This window comes from Mytilus galloprovincialis, chromosome 3 (genome assembly GCF_965363235.1).
Source record: "Mytilus galloprovincialis chromosome 3, xbMytGall1.hap1.1, whole genome shotgun sequence".
NCBI lineage: Eukaryota > Metazoa > Mollusca > Bivalvia > Mytilida > Mytilidae > Mytilus > Mytilus galloprovincialis.
The window spans coordinates 7,682,467-7,696,228 of NC_134840.1; the positions used below are offsets into that span (position 1 = coordinate 7,682,467).

General features: G+C 33.7%; 1 protein-coding gene across 1 annotated transcript; it reads right to left on the bottom strand.

Annotated features, from left to right (window-relative positions):
- Positions 1-2,811: 2,811 nt before the first annotated feature.
- Positions 2,812-13,560, bottom strand: LOC143067083 (uncharacterized). Its single transcript, XM_076240113.1, has 2 exons — positions 13,464-13,560; positions 2,812-9,108 (listed from the first exon to the last, which is right to left on the bottom strand). The coding sequence occupies exon 2, from the start codon at positions 9,097-9,099 to the stop codon at positions 7,522-7,524; it is 1,578 nt and encodes a 525-aa protein (XP_076096228.1). The 5' UTR covers positions 9,100-9,108; positions 13,464-13,560; the 3' UTR covers positions 2,812-7,521.
- Positions 13,561-13,762: the final 202 nt, after the last annotated feature.

The window sequence follows — 13,762 nt, forward strand, 5'->3', positions numbered from 1 at the left end:
GGTACTGTTTGCAAATGCACGGTTATGTGCATTTTTATGTCATATGTAGATATTATCGGCGATTATGGCAAATAGAAAAACTGTCAGAGAAAAAAGATAATTAAAAGACAAGACTTGTGGTCATTAAACTGTTTCTTCCAAAAATCAAAATTTCACACATTTATAAGGGCCTATAGTTCATTAAGTGCAATCTTCTAGTCAAATGTCAGCTTTCCAATCCGTCTGTGTCCAGTTCTATCGAATCTAAGTAGAATATCCTCCCGTGAAACATCCTTGTCCCTGTGAGTGTGAAGCATTGACAGTCCACAAAGGCGTTCCTCGCCCATTGTGGATCTTTCCCACGTCTTCAGTCTACAAAGTCCTGAAAAGGATCTTTCACAACAAACGCTGGAAACAGGCATTGTCAACAGTAGCACAAATATCCGTCTGATATTTGGATAAAAGTCTTGATGTGCCTGTTTCAAAGAAGATTTGAGTGTACCTGGTAATTTGGCCTTAGGGATGTCAGAAAATTTAACCTTCCACCTTGTCACTTCTTGTTCCCATGTATTTACATCTGAAAGATCCGGGGAATAAACTTTAAGCAATTCGTCTTGTATGGTATCATTAAGCTTTGCGTTTCATGACCTATTGATAATTATTGATTCGGATACTGACACTGACACTGATAAAATTCGGACACGATTAGAATTTTCGGGATATTCAGAATTCAATCAATTAATTTACCGGGCTATATACGATGCTTGTTCAAATAACGTACCCTTCGTCTTTTAGGATTAGTTTTGGTCATCGCTCATTATTTGGATATATAAATGATTTTTTTAAACACATCAATACCATACTTGGTCATTTTTTTAGTGAGACATTTGCCTCACTTGCCTCAATGGATGCTACGGTCTTGCCTTTCTATGTTGTTTCTTGTGAAATGTTATTTGTCTGTTTGTCTTTTTCATTTTTAGCCATTACGTTGTCCGTTTATTGTCGATTTATGAGTTTGACTATTCCTCTGGTATCTTTCGCTCATCTTTTAAGTTTAGTTCATTTATATATTTCAGAGTTTAGTATGACGTCCATTATCACTGAACTATGTATACATTTTAGTTTAGGGGCCGACTGAAGCACGCCTCTGGAGGCGGGATTTTCTCGCTGTGTCGAAGACCCATAGGTGGCCTTCGGCTGTTTTCTGCTTTTTGGTCAGGTTGTTGTCTCTTTGACACATTCCAATTTTCATTCACAATTTTACCACATTAATGCTTCAATGCGCTCATCTGATATTTTAAAGTACATCAATTTATATAGTTTTCCAAGCATGCATCAACGTATATAGTTTTACATACACCAATTTATACAGTTTCACATACACCAATTTATACAGTTCCACATACATGCTTCAATGCAGATTGTTTCCCGTGCAACAATTTGGTATAGCTTCAAGTGCATCAGTTGACTTAAGCCTTGGAAGTAACAAACTTGAAAGTAGGTGGATGAAAACAAGACAAAATAACTGATTTTTAATTGTTCGTTCTACTGTCGACATACAGACATACCGTTGTATATGGACTCATCAATGATCTTCAACGCAAGAATCAAATAAGAACGTATACTATTGGTATATTTTTTAATTTTTTGAATTTTTAATTACGTATTCAGCTTGAAAATAAATATCGATATGCTTGGGTTCGTTTTATATTCAAGACATGATAATGAAGGTGCACAAGTAGAAATAGTTTTTAATATTTTCAAAACACATATATCAGTGCTTGCTAATAAACTATTATTAATTAACTACACTGTTATTGGACTTATATGAACTGCCTATGCAATATAATGTGTAAACTCGGCCAATACAGAATAACTCGGCCAATATAGATTTTTGTCTGTATTGGCTGAGTTATTCTATATTGGCCGAGTTATTCTATATTGGCCGAGTTGACACAAGTGCAGGATTTCGGAACGTCTCTAGTTTTAACATCGAAAGTCACGATAAACACAAACTGAAAGTAACGCAGTCGTCGAGTAGATTATCACAAAGTTCATTTCTTGACGACCTCATAATTTCACGATTGTACACATCGATTTTAAATTAGTTTCTGCATAACACATGCAATGGCAGTACCTTTCCAATTACTATTTATGTGTTGCGTCTAAATTTAAGTTGTAACACTTTATAGTGACTGAAAAGGGTAGAAAAAATCATCAGATGAGAAAATGCTGAAGACACCTGGAAACAGCACCAGATCATGTATTGCATCTAATAAAAAGAAACAAACTGAGATTTGGATAGTTCCACTTCAAGGTAAAAATATTTTTGAAATTTCTCTTTTGAAATGAAATTAAAAGAAATATTGTAACACTGTAGTTAATTAATAAAGATACTATTACGTGTATTTTTGTATTGGCCTTGTTATGTGTCCTCGGCCAGCTGTATTGGCCTTCGGCTTTGCCTCAGGCCAATACAGCAAACCTCGGACCAATAACAAGGCCAATACAGTAATACTTACGTAATAATATCATAGTATTATGTGGGCATTATGTTATGAATAGCAATTGTTATTAGTTTCTAGTTTATAAGACGTTTGGTAATTAAGAAATATCTTGGTTGTACGACATTTTTAAATCATGTTTTGTTCTGAAAACAATCCTTAGAAGATCGAATAATGAAAAAAAATGATGATTGATTGATTGTTGTTGTATTAACGCTACTTTTAAGTGCCACTTTTGGGCCATTTCGTCAGGGCCGTAAATTACATGGAGGCATGTAGGCAGTTGCCTCCTATTGCAGGTTGACAAAAAAAAAAAAAAAAAAAAAAATGGTTTACATCATTCTTTATTGTAAAAGCACTGGTTGTTATAGTTTAACCAACAAGGTGATTAATCATAATGGCAGGGTGAGTTCGATATTTAGAACTGGTAAATATCGCTAAACGGTAATCAACTCCCCTGTAGTTCTACCCAAATATAAAACAAATACTATTGCTTAGCCTTGTCAGTTGTGTCTTGCAGTTGTGAGGTATCGTTTTCTGCGCTACGGCGCCTTTAAACATAGAAGAGGTCAACAATGACGAAGTTGAAATAGCTCGATTTGGACTGCCAAAAAAGCAGGATAAACCACAAAAAAAAAATATCAACTTCAGGGGGGGCTTTCATTTAAATTTCGCAAATTGTTTCCCTTAAACTAAGTAAAAATAGCTTGTGAAGAGTCATAAAGCAGGAAAAAGCGTAAAAAAAATCTTACTTTAACGGCACACCTAATCTAGTATAAATAAAAATGAAGATGTGGTATAATTGCCAATGAGACAACTCTCCACAAGAGACAAAATGACAAAGAAATTAACAACTATAGGTCACCGTACGGCCTTCAACAATGAGCAAAGCCCATACCGCATAGTCAATTATAAAAGGCCCCGAAATGACAAATGTAAAACAATTCAAACGGGAAAACTAACCGGCCTAATTTATGTGCAAAACAATGAACGAAAAACAAATGTGTTACACATCACCAAATCAAAACCACTGAATTACATGCTCCTGGCTTGGGACAGGCACATACATACAGAATGTGTCGGGGTTAAACATGTAAGCGGGATCCCAACCCTCCCCTAACTCTGCTTTATAACTGTATTCAATATTTGCCAGGTGCTTATTCATGAAATGTAACAAAAATCTAACAAGTGGTGGATTCTGTGGAGGTACATTGCATACAGGGAAAATGCCCGAAACAATATCATTTTCTGCATAAAATGGTCCAAAGAAAAATGACCTCGCTTCGCTTGGCAGTCTGCCTCCCCTTACAGGTCAGGCTATTTACGGCCCCGTTCCTGAGGGCTCAAATAAAAAAGTGAAACAGACCAATTACAAAGTTGGAGAGCATCAGGACTAGCTGATTTGACCCTAACAATGAATAGAAAACAGAAAATATTCAAAAATCAAATATTTTTTTTATAATTAATTGCATAAGATAATAAAAACATGCCTTTGAAAGCAAAAGCAAAGTAATCAAATTTTATAATGATACAAAGAATGAAAAAAGATGGACTCGGTAAAAAACATAAAACTTTATCAATGAAATATAACATTCATATTCAAAGAAACATAATCCTATTTTTCAAACTGCGAATTCGACTGCTTACAGACAAAAAAATACAGCTACTTTAAAACAATATTCATATCTATACAATAGCGGATCATATAAATAGTGCATAGTCCTTAATTTGCAGCGGGTTTTGAAAATGGTATTCAATATTGTTGATATCTTTTAAAAGTTGAAGTGAATTGAACATAGTAATTTAAATATAAACAACTAATACTGAAAAATAATTTAAAAAAAAACAACACCACAAAATATATCCCGAAGGACAAAAGGGTTTAGGCAATACTAAATTAAAAGCAGTCAACAAAAGAACATCCTCTCTCTCTCTCATTCATATACATGTAACTATATTTTGGACGGACGTGGAAGTGAAACTTGTCATCCTTGATAAGTCAAACACAGCTAATCAAATGAAGTGCAATGTGTTATCCACATTATAGAATTCACACGTGTGCATCTATGTTTTTACGTTGGTTATATATCATAAGTTATATGGTTCGCTACTGACACCCTACGGATCCATAGAGGGTTAGTAAAATCCATAGGGGGTGAGGCCGGAGTCCGAGTCCTTATGGATTTTATTCACCCTCTATGGATCCGTAGGGGGTCAGTAGTTAACCGTATAACGAATTTATCGCACGCTAGACTTTTTCTGTTGCGTTTTGTTGAAAATAAACAACGAAACACCACAACATTAATAGATGACGTCACCATTAACGAGTCATGAACCCCCTATGAAATTTACTAAACACCTACGATCTCATAGGGGGTCACCACGTGACGGCTTTAAACCAATCACAACGTGATAATTTAATAAATATGTTTTTTCGTTGTTTATAAATATAAATATCTTTTTACGTTGTACATTATAGATTTTGAACCAAATATGTCTCTGTAAATGCGAGTTTATACAATATACAATTATAAGATCCGTTGAAAAGTTCAAAGAGATACGAATATAATAAATATATCAAATACACAATATTCATTAGTTCTCCGAATGGTTACATTACATAGACAATAACTGTTTAGTGTCTTTAAATATCAGCTGTATTTGTACGAGGCTAGGAAACAAGGTGTATGCGAGCTTTTAGCGAGCTATTACACCTGTTTCGAGCCGAGTACAAATACAGCTGATATTTAAAGACACTAAACAGTTATTGTCTTCATCCTGCAATTAATTCTGTATATTGTTTGTGTTTTGAAAGACACAAAAACACATGTTTCGCATTTATTTTTGATTTGAAATCCCTTGAGGCCCGTGTAGTAATACGATGTACAGTAATCACACAATCATTCAACTGAAGACGGGTTCGCAAAAAAGGAATCTCGAATGGTCAACAATTATAATACATCGCTCAAAGTGAATAATTATCTATTTTAACATAACAACTAATTTCAACAGTAAAAACAAATAACAAAACATTGTTCAATTTGAAACAGGAGTGTACGATTTGTCCTACGCTTCAGACTCGACATTCACTAAACATGCATGCTGAAATTGATATGGTTAGTTTTGTTTATACACAATCATACACATACAAATTTTGATATCGACGGTTGTAATCGTAGAAAAGACTGCTGTTTATTTGTGTATGTTATCAGAAAATTGTTTTTAATTCTTATTGCTCTAAAGAAATGATGGAAAAGAAAACGAACGTATAAAAGAAATCGTTAATTCGCAATTGATACGTCGTTGGAATGCGATTGCAATACACATTCTGAGGTCACGCGGGTTCATACAAAACTCAGTCCGACAGTGGGCGGAGCTTTAAAGCGATATCTGTATAGTATACAGATACAGCTTAGCGATATCTGTAGGGCTGTATCTGTATAGTAGAACACCCATTTGCAGGATAAAATGTACAAATGACGAAAATATTGCGTAAAGTTATAAAATATATCATATATGTGGTGAAATAAACAATTATTAATAAAAAACTCAATTGTGATCGAATACTTAAATGCATCATGTGGATGTCATTTCCTGGAATTATGACATACGTTTATATAAGAACACACTAGTGGAAAAATGGGACTTTTGAAACAATAATCTTAAAGAACACATGACGGTCACGCCTCTTAAATTGTGTATTGCCTACTTTGCAACCAATTATCATAATGAACAAATTCACATCTACGTCTATCATTCAATCGACAATTATTGGTTACATGTGTATCATGGACTACAACAATAAAAAGTAAAATTCAAAACGGAAAGTCCTTTATTAGTTGCAAATTTAAAAACTCAAACACATCAAACGAGTGAAAAACTACTGTCATATTCCTAACTGACTTGGTACAGGAATATATTTATGAAGAATATGGTGAATTAAACCTGGTTTTAAAGCTAGGTATAAAACCTCTTTCTTGTATGACAGTCGTATAGAATTCCACTATATTTAGGACAATGTGTGAACAAAACAAACAGATACTGATGTTAAAAAATATAAAAAAAATATGGATCAGCAGTCATAATTATTGTGTTATAATCTTAATCACAATAAAAACAAAAAAATATGTCAACAAAGAAAAACAAAATGGCATATAGAAAGAGCACATAAGCAAAAAAATGAAAGACAAGAATACAAAAAAAAAAAAATACCGTAGCACAATAGCACAGTGACAAGTAAGGTCAAGTAAATATTTTATTGGGTAGGACCTATGCGCAACAGCCTTCTATTTTATGTATGAATATTGATACTAAATGTAGGAACACTGTCATAACAACATCAATTTCTATAAAGGCCAGCTAGCTTTTTTCTATGCTTCGGCACTGTTAAAGTATATTTGCTAAAGGCATCATCAATTTCTTTTTTTAGTGGAATTCACTTGGTGAATTATCTTCATCTGAAATGTGACAAAACAGCTTATTGCAAAGGTGCACAAGTTATACAATACTTATTTGAATCTACTATTTTTTGGTTTACAATGGTTTAAAGGAAAAGAAATCCGTCTCATAGTTATCTCACAAAATCGGCCATTTAAAAGCATATGGTGTTAAATTCATTAAACATTTAAAATTAATCAATTAATCACCTTAAACTTTCCCTCATGTTGATAATATTTTTCATAATAAAACTGCTACTGCATCCTTTAGTTTTTAACAAGCATACACATACAACAAGAATGTGTCCCAAGTACACGGATGCCCCACTCGCACTATCATGTTCATTGGACCGTGCAATTGGGGTAAAAAATCTAATTTGGAATTAAAATTAGAAAGATCATATTATAGGGAACGTGTGTACTAAGTTTTAAGTTGATTGAACTTCAACTTCATCAAAAACTACCTTGACCAAAAACTTTAACCTGAAGCGGGACGGACGGACGAACGGGCCCACAGACCAGAAAACATCATATCGTAGGTGGGGCATAAAAACAACAGCACCATGCAAAACTTATACCCCTTTCTACATATTCCACGTATTTTACATCAATGTTTCCTCCCTTGAGCGTTCGTTTCTGATCAGAGATTTATTTGAAAACATTTTTGTTTTAGACTTGGGGTCTTCAACTGTAAATAGTGCTTCATCTAGATGTCTGTGATATTTAAACTGTATGTATTTACTGTATACATTCCGTCTACATGAGATCAATACGAGGCACACGATAAGCGCACATGAAGCTATGCTAGCAGCAATAAGCCCTGTGATTAAACGCGTTTTAGCATCATTATGTGACGTCTGCTTGATAGGACATTTCATTTCAACTGCATTCAGTTTTAATATATATTTTGTCTGTCTATCAAGTGAGCATGTTGATTTTTCGAGAGTCTGTCGAGTGCCACTTTGTTGTAACAGTTTACTTGTTTGTATCCAAATTAAATCACACGAGCAGGAAAAATTGTTTTGGCCTATTTGTAATATTTTCAAATGGTTCCAGTTAAGCATATTCTCATGTAAGGTCTGAAGAGCATTGCCCTCGAGGAAAATGGTTTGCAGATTGTATGAATCAGGAAATGCATCTATTGAAATGTCCCGAAGTTTTTTGTTGCCTGTCATAAACAATTGCGTTAGTGCCATAAGACCAGCAAATCCTTTTGATTCAATGGATTCCAAATCTTTAATGCGTGACAAGTGCAAACTCTTAAGACGACGAAGTGAGCCAAAAGCAGACGAGCGCACGGATTTAAATAAGTTCATGCTGAGGTCAAGATAAATCAAAGAAGGTATAGAATTTATTGTTGTTGGAACATCTTCAAATGTGTTGTTGGCCATATGAAGATACTCTAGGTTTAATGACAGAACAGTCGAATTTCCTGCTGGAATACTAAATCCTTGAGGGTGAATCGCTTTGATTGTATTACCTGATAAATGTAATTTCTTTAACGTCGAACAACTTTTAAATGAATATTCATCTATTGCTGATATCGTATTATTGTTCATCAATAAAAAATCTAATCTGGGAGTTCGAGAGAAAAATGAAGTCGGCACTGCAGATAAACGATTGTTTTGAATATAAAAATCCTTAAGTGATGGAAGAATACTAAATGAATTTTCACGTATTGATGAAAGAAAATTGCTATCTAAATCTATTAATTCAAGATTAGGAAGACTTGTGAAGGCATTGTCTTCTATGTGTTCTATTTTATTATGACCTAGATACAAGTTTTTTAGGTTCAAATCAACAAAAATCCCAGGTTTAATCACAGTTAGTATGTTGTTGTTTATTCTCAAATCAGTCAATTTTGTCAAAAGTCTAAATGCACCTTCTTCGACTTTCGATATATTGTTGAATTCCAAATGTAACGAAGTTAAATTTGTGAAATTCCTAAAGCTCTCACTCTGAAGAGTCTCAATAGCGTTGTCGGATAGATCAAGGAGTTGAATAGTTGCTGAACTGGCACCGAAATCTGGAATGACTTTAAGTTTCCTAGACCTACAGTCAGCAGTGTTACTCTTCCAATCACAGCTACAGTTGTTTGCACATGTTTCGTTTTCACCTAATGCCAGCAGTCCATAAAATAGCATGAATTTAATTGAGATGAGTGCAATAAGGTTAGCCATTCTTTATTCCTGAAAAAAAAAATATATATATATATATATATGTAAACAAAGATTGTACACATCGACAAATCGACATGTGATTAGTGAAGCCTTTTCCAACTGACTTTTATTATTTGTTCTTATGTTGAACTGTTAAACCACTGTCCCAGGTTAGGGGGAAGATTGGGATCTCGCTAACATGTTTAATCCCGTCACATTCAGTATGTGTGTGCCTGTCCTAAATCAGTAGCCTGTAATTCAGTAGTTGCATAGTTTGGTATTAATATTGATTCACTCATAGGGTCTTTGTATCGGAAATTAACACATTTATTGTAAAACAAGTTGTTGGCATGATACGGGTTATTTTGTTTTTATCTATATCTTCTATGATAGTATGATACTAAACCCCTTACCGCTGGGATTGTACTTGATTTTCATATGATGAATACATAATCTTTCAACTAGCTTAATTGATATCTGGAGCTGGCATGTGAGTAACTGCTACTATTTCTTTGTTCATTTATGTATCATTGTCATTTTGCTGAGTTTCTTAAGGGACTTTCCCTGGTTTCTTTTGTTACTTTTCTGACATCGGACTTGGACTTCTTTTAAACTAAGTTTTACTTTGCGTATTGCTATGTGTTCCTTTATTCTACATAGGCTAGAGGTATAGCGGAGGTTTGAGACCTCAGAAAACATATTAAACCCCGTTGCATTTTTGCGCATGTCCCAAGTCAGGCTTGGGAGCCTCTGGACTTGATAGTCTTGTATGTTTTCTAATTTTAGTTCATTTATATGATTTGAAGTTTAGTGTGACGTCCATTTTTACTGAACTAGTACACATTTTATTAAGGGGCCAGCTGAGGACCACCTCCGGGTGCAGGATTTTCTCGCTGCGTTGAAGACCCATTGGTGGCCTTCAGCTGTTGTTTTCTCTTTCGTCGGGTTGTTATCTCTTTGAAATATTCCTCATTTCCAATCTCAATTTTATTGTTTTTCGTTCATTTTTGTACATCAATGAGGCCGTTAGTTTTCTCGTTTGAATAGTTTTACATTTGTGATTTCGGTGTCTTTTATAGCTGACCATGTGGTATAGGCATTGCTCATTAGATATATGGTGTGGAGATAATTGTACTATGACTATTAAAGGGGCACTAGCTGTCAAATTCATGGTCATCGATTTGACTCAAGTTTTCATATTTTATTTATAACAATGTAAAACATTTATCCAAACTATCAAAAGTGTGAAAAAAACAGTTTACAGAGCATAGAGTAAATAATATGTAGTTTCGTTTCGTGTGTATTTTAGTCTAGACTCCATCTAATTACTAGTATATATCGAGTTGACCTCAGATGACCATATAAGCGATGTAAACATAAATATATACTAATGATTAGATATAAATAGATTAAGCCAACACGTGCATTTGAATTTTTATAGGTCTGTTTAATTTTATTTTATAGATTAAAAATACATGTTTCTCGTCGTTTTTATATGTAGAAGAAAGATGTTAAGTGGATCGAATCAGTCATTAAATGATTTACCTTTGTTTCACTTTCAATGTTGACATTCCTGTCCTTTAAATAAACAGTAGACGTACAAAGCATGCGTTGTCCATCTCTAGTTAAGAGGTTAAATTGAAGTTCACTTGAATACGGATTTAATGAGGTCGGCTTATTCACTTGCAAGTGAATGATTTATTATCAATATTATTTAACTCAACTTGACAAAATTGAACCATTTTGGCTGCTAAAAGCGAATTATTATTACACTTTTTCACTTTTATTATTGATTGAACATACTTTAGATTTTGATACATCTCGTAGTTAGTGCCCCTTTAATTAAAAAAAGGTGTAATATTGTGCATTTTAGAACACCTTCTGTTAATAAGTCACATGTTGAATTTAAATGTGGGAATGATAGCATTGAATATTCTACTACTTATACATATGAAGGTTTAGTTATAAGTGAATTTTTATAATAATTGTTTTTTCTTAATGTTTATCACTATGCAGCACACAATTTGACTAAAGATGTTACCAACATTTCTCTATAATAACCGTCATTGGGGTACAACTGCATTATTCATTAAACTAAATCATTGCGTGGCATCCTTAAATTTTCTAAATTTTCTATATGAATAAGTCATTGCATGGGTTATTGAGTAACTATTCCATGGACAGAAGAAACGTTTCGGAAGATGATTCGATAAGTTTTGTGACAATTATCATGTTGTACATGTTATCCACGTGCTCCATATCCATACTTTTGTTGTTGATTGTTTACTTAGGCGACAATCCGTAAAATTCGGATTCAAAACACGACAATTAATTAGCTGCCATATTTTCACGTCACAACACACCGAGTGAAATATATTTTTTGGACGATCATACGATATATATGGATCGATGCTTAAAATAACTTAATATAAAGGTTAAAAGCATGCACAGAAGATTAAGCTTATGCTATATACATGTACATGCATTGGTTCAATAATTGGATTAACATCATTTTTACTGGTCACTCATTTCACATGACTTAAAGGACATTTTTTTTGGTCTTATTACCTTTGAAATGCAAAAAACTGCCATTTCAGAACGATTTTACTCGAATTCGTTTTTACAGAAAACATATAATTAAATGTATTTGATGCAAGCGATGAGTACCTATATACTAAAGCTCTTATATGATAAATACTAAAATGAAACAATGATTTTAGACTCCCCATAAAATACAACTCAATAAAAATAGTTTAACTTGAAACTTTTATACTAAATCCACTTGAACATGATATTGACAGACCTCGATAAACCAAGTAATGACGTCTTCTGGGCCTACTATCTACTGGTCCCTGGTCTCATAATAGCAAAATATCAGACCTCGATAAACCAAGTAATGACGTATCCTGGGCCTACTATCTACTGGTGCTTGGTGTCATAATAGCAAAATATCAGACTTCGATAAACCAAATAATGACTATTCTGGGCCTAATATCTACTGGTCCATGGTGTCATAATAGCAAAATATCAGACCTCGATAACCAAGTTATGACGTATTCTGGGCCTACTATCTACAGGTCCCGTTGTCATAATAGCAAAATATCAGACCTCGATAAACCAAATAATGACGTTTCCTGGGCCTAATATCTGCTGGTCCCTGATGTCATAATAGCAAAATATCAGACCTCGATAACCAAATAATGACGTATTCTGGGCCTAATATCAACTTGTCCCTGGTGTCATAATAGCAAAATATCAGACCTGGATAACCAAATAATGACGTATTCTGGGCCTACTATTTACTGGTCCCTGGTGTCATAATTATTATATTATAGCAAAATATCAGACCTCGATAAACCAAATTATGACGTATTCTGGGCCTACTATCTACTGGTCCTTGGTGTCATTATAACAAAATATCAGACCTCAATAAACCTTATAATGACGTAATCTGGGCCTACTATCTACTGGTCCCTGGTGTCATAATTGTCAATTCAGAGACAAACCAAGGAAATAAGTTTCATCAGATGTTCTGAAAAATTGTGACAAGTCATTTAATAGGTGTCATAAAAGACATGCAAAGGTAGAATAACTTGTAAAGGTAGAATAACAACTGATATGGAACACAAAACAATTATCAAAACTTTGAACAATCGCAACCATGGGGTAAACCAGCAGAAAATATAATCTCAAAAACTCATTGAAAGGTATACTTATGGTTTTATGATGACTTATTTCTGAGGAATATGTTTTGACTAACAAGAACTTTATCAAAAGTGTTGGGTTTTTTTAACATTTTTTTTATTAAAACCTGTATAATGCGTTTTTACCTGTAATATTGGGGCAAATGAAAGGTTTTATTATTGACGCAAATGAAATATAGTTTGTTGCGCAAATGAAAGATTTTTTGGCACAAATGAAATGCCAATTGGCGCAAAAGCAAAGCACCGGTCATAATACCAAAATATCAGACCTCGAAAACCATATAATAACGTATTCTGAGCCTACTATCTACTGGTCCCTTGTGAAACCAAGTAATGACGTTTTCTGGGGATACTATCTACTGGTTCCTGGTGTTATAATAGCAAAATATCAGGTAACAATATACAGGAAACGCCTATTGGGATAATTTTTTACCCATGGCGTATCTTATGCAGTCGATTCAAGATGTTAGAATAAAACAATAGAACAAGTGACAGTCAGGTTACTTCAATATGTGATGTAAACAATAACAAGTACGGCTATATGCCATATCTTTACACACTTGACCTTAAATGGTCGTTACAGATGACTCATTCTATATAATTTACTTTAATCTACTTACCGATTAGACGGGAGTTAAAATTCATAACAGATAAACCCAAATATTTAATAAGTACACCTACCTTATACAGCTAAAGTGTGACTAAATACACTATTATAAGTTACATTTTCGATACTATTTTTATGAATTAACACCAGCGTGACTATCAACGCCATCTACCGGACAGGTGTCGTGAAGGTATATCGATCATCCATAAATCATATTAGTGTTAAAATGTAATATGAGGCTTTATTTTCATTTGTTTGTTATGTTAATTAGTTTTAATCGACTTTAATATCCAGTGAATGGACAAAAGGACTCGTCATTCAAAGTTAACAATTATACAACACATCATAAAAAAAAATTAAGAAGGCATTTGTA

Excerpts from the sequence above, each read along its gene's own strand:
- LOC143067083 (XM_076240113.1), bottom strand. The coding sequence starts at position 9,099 with ATGGCTAACCTTATTGCACTCATCTCAATTAAATTCATGCTATTTTAT.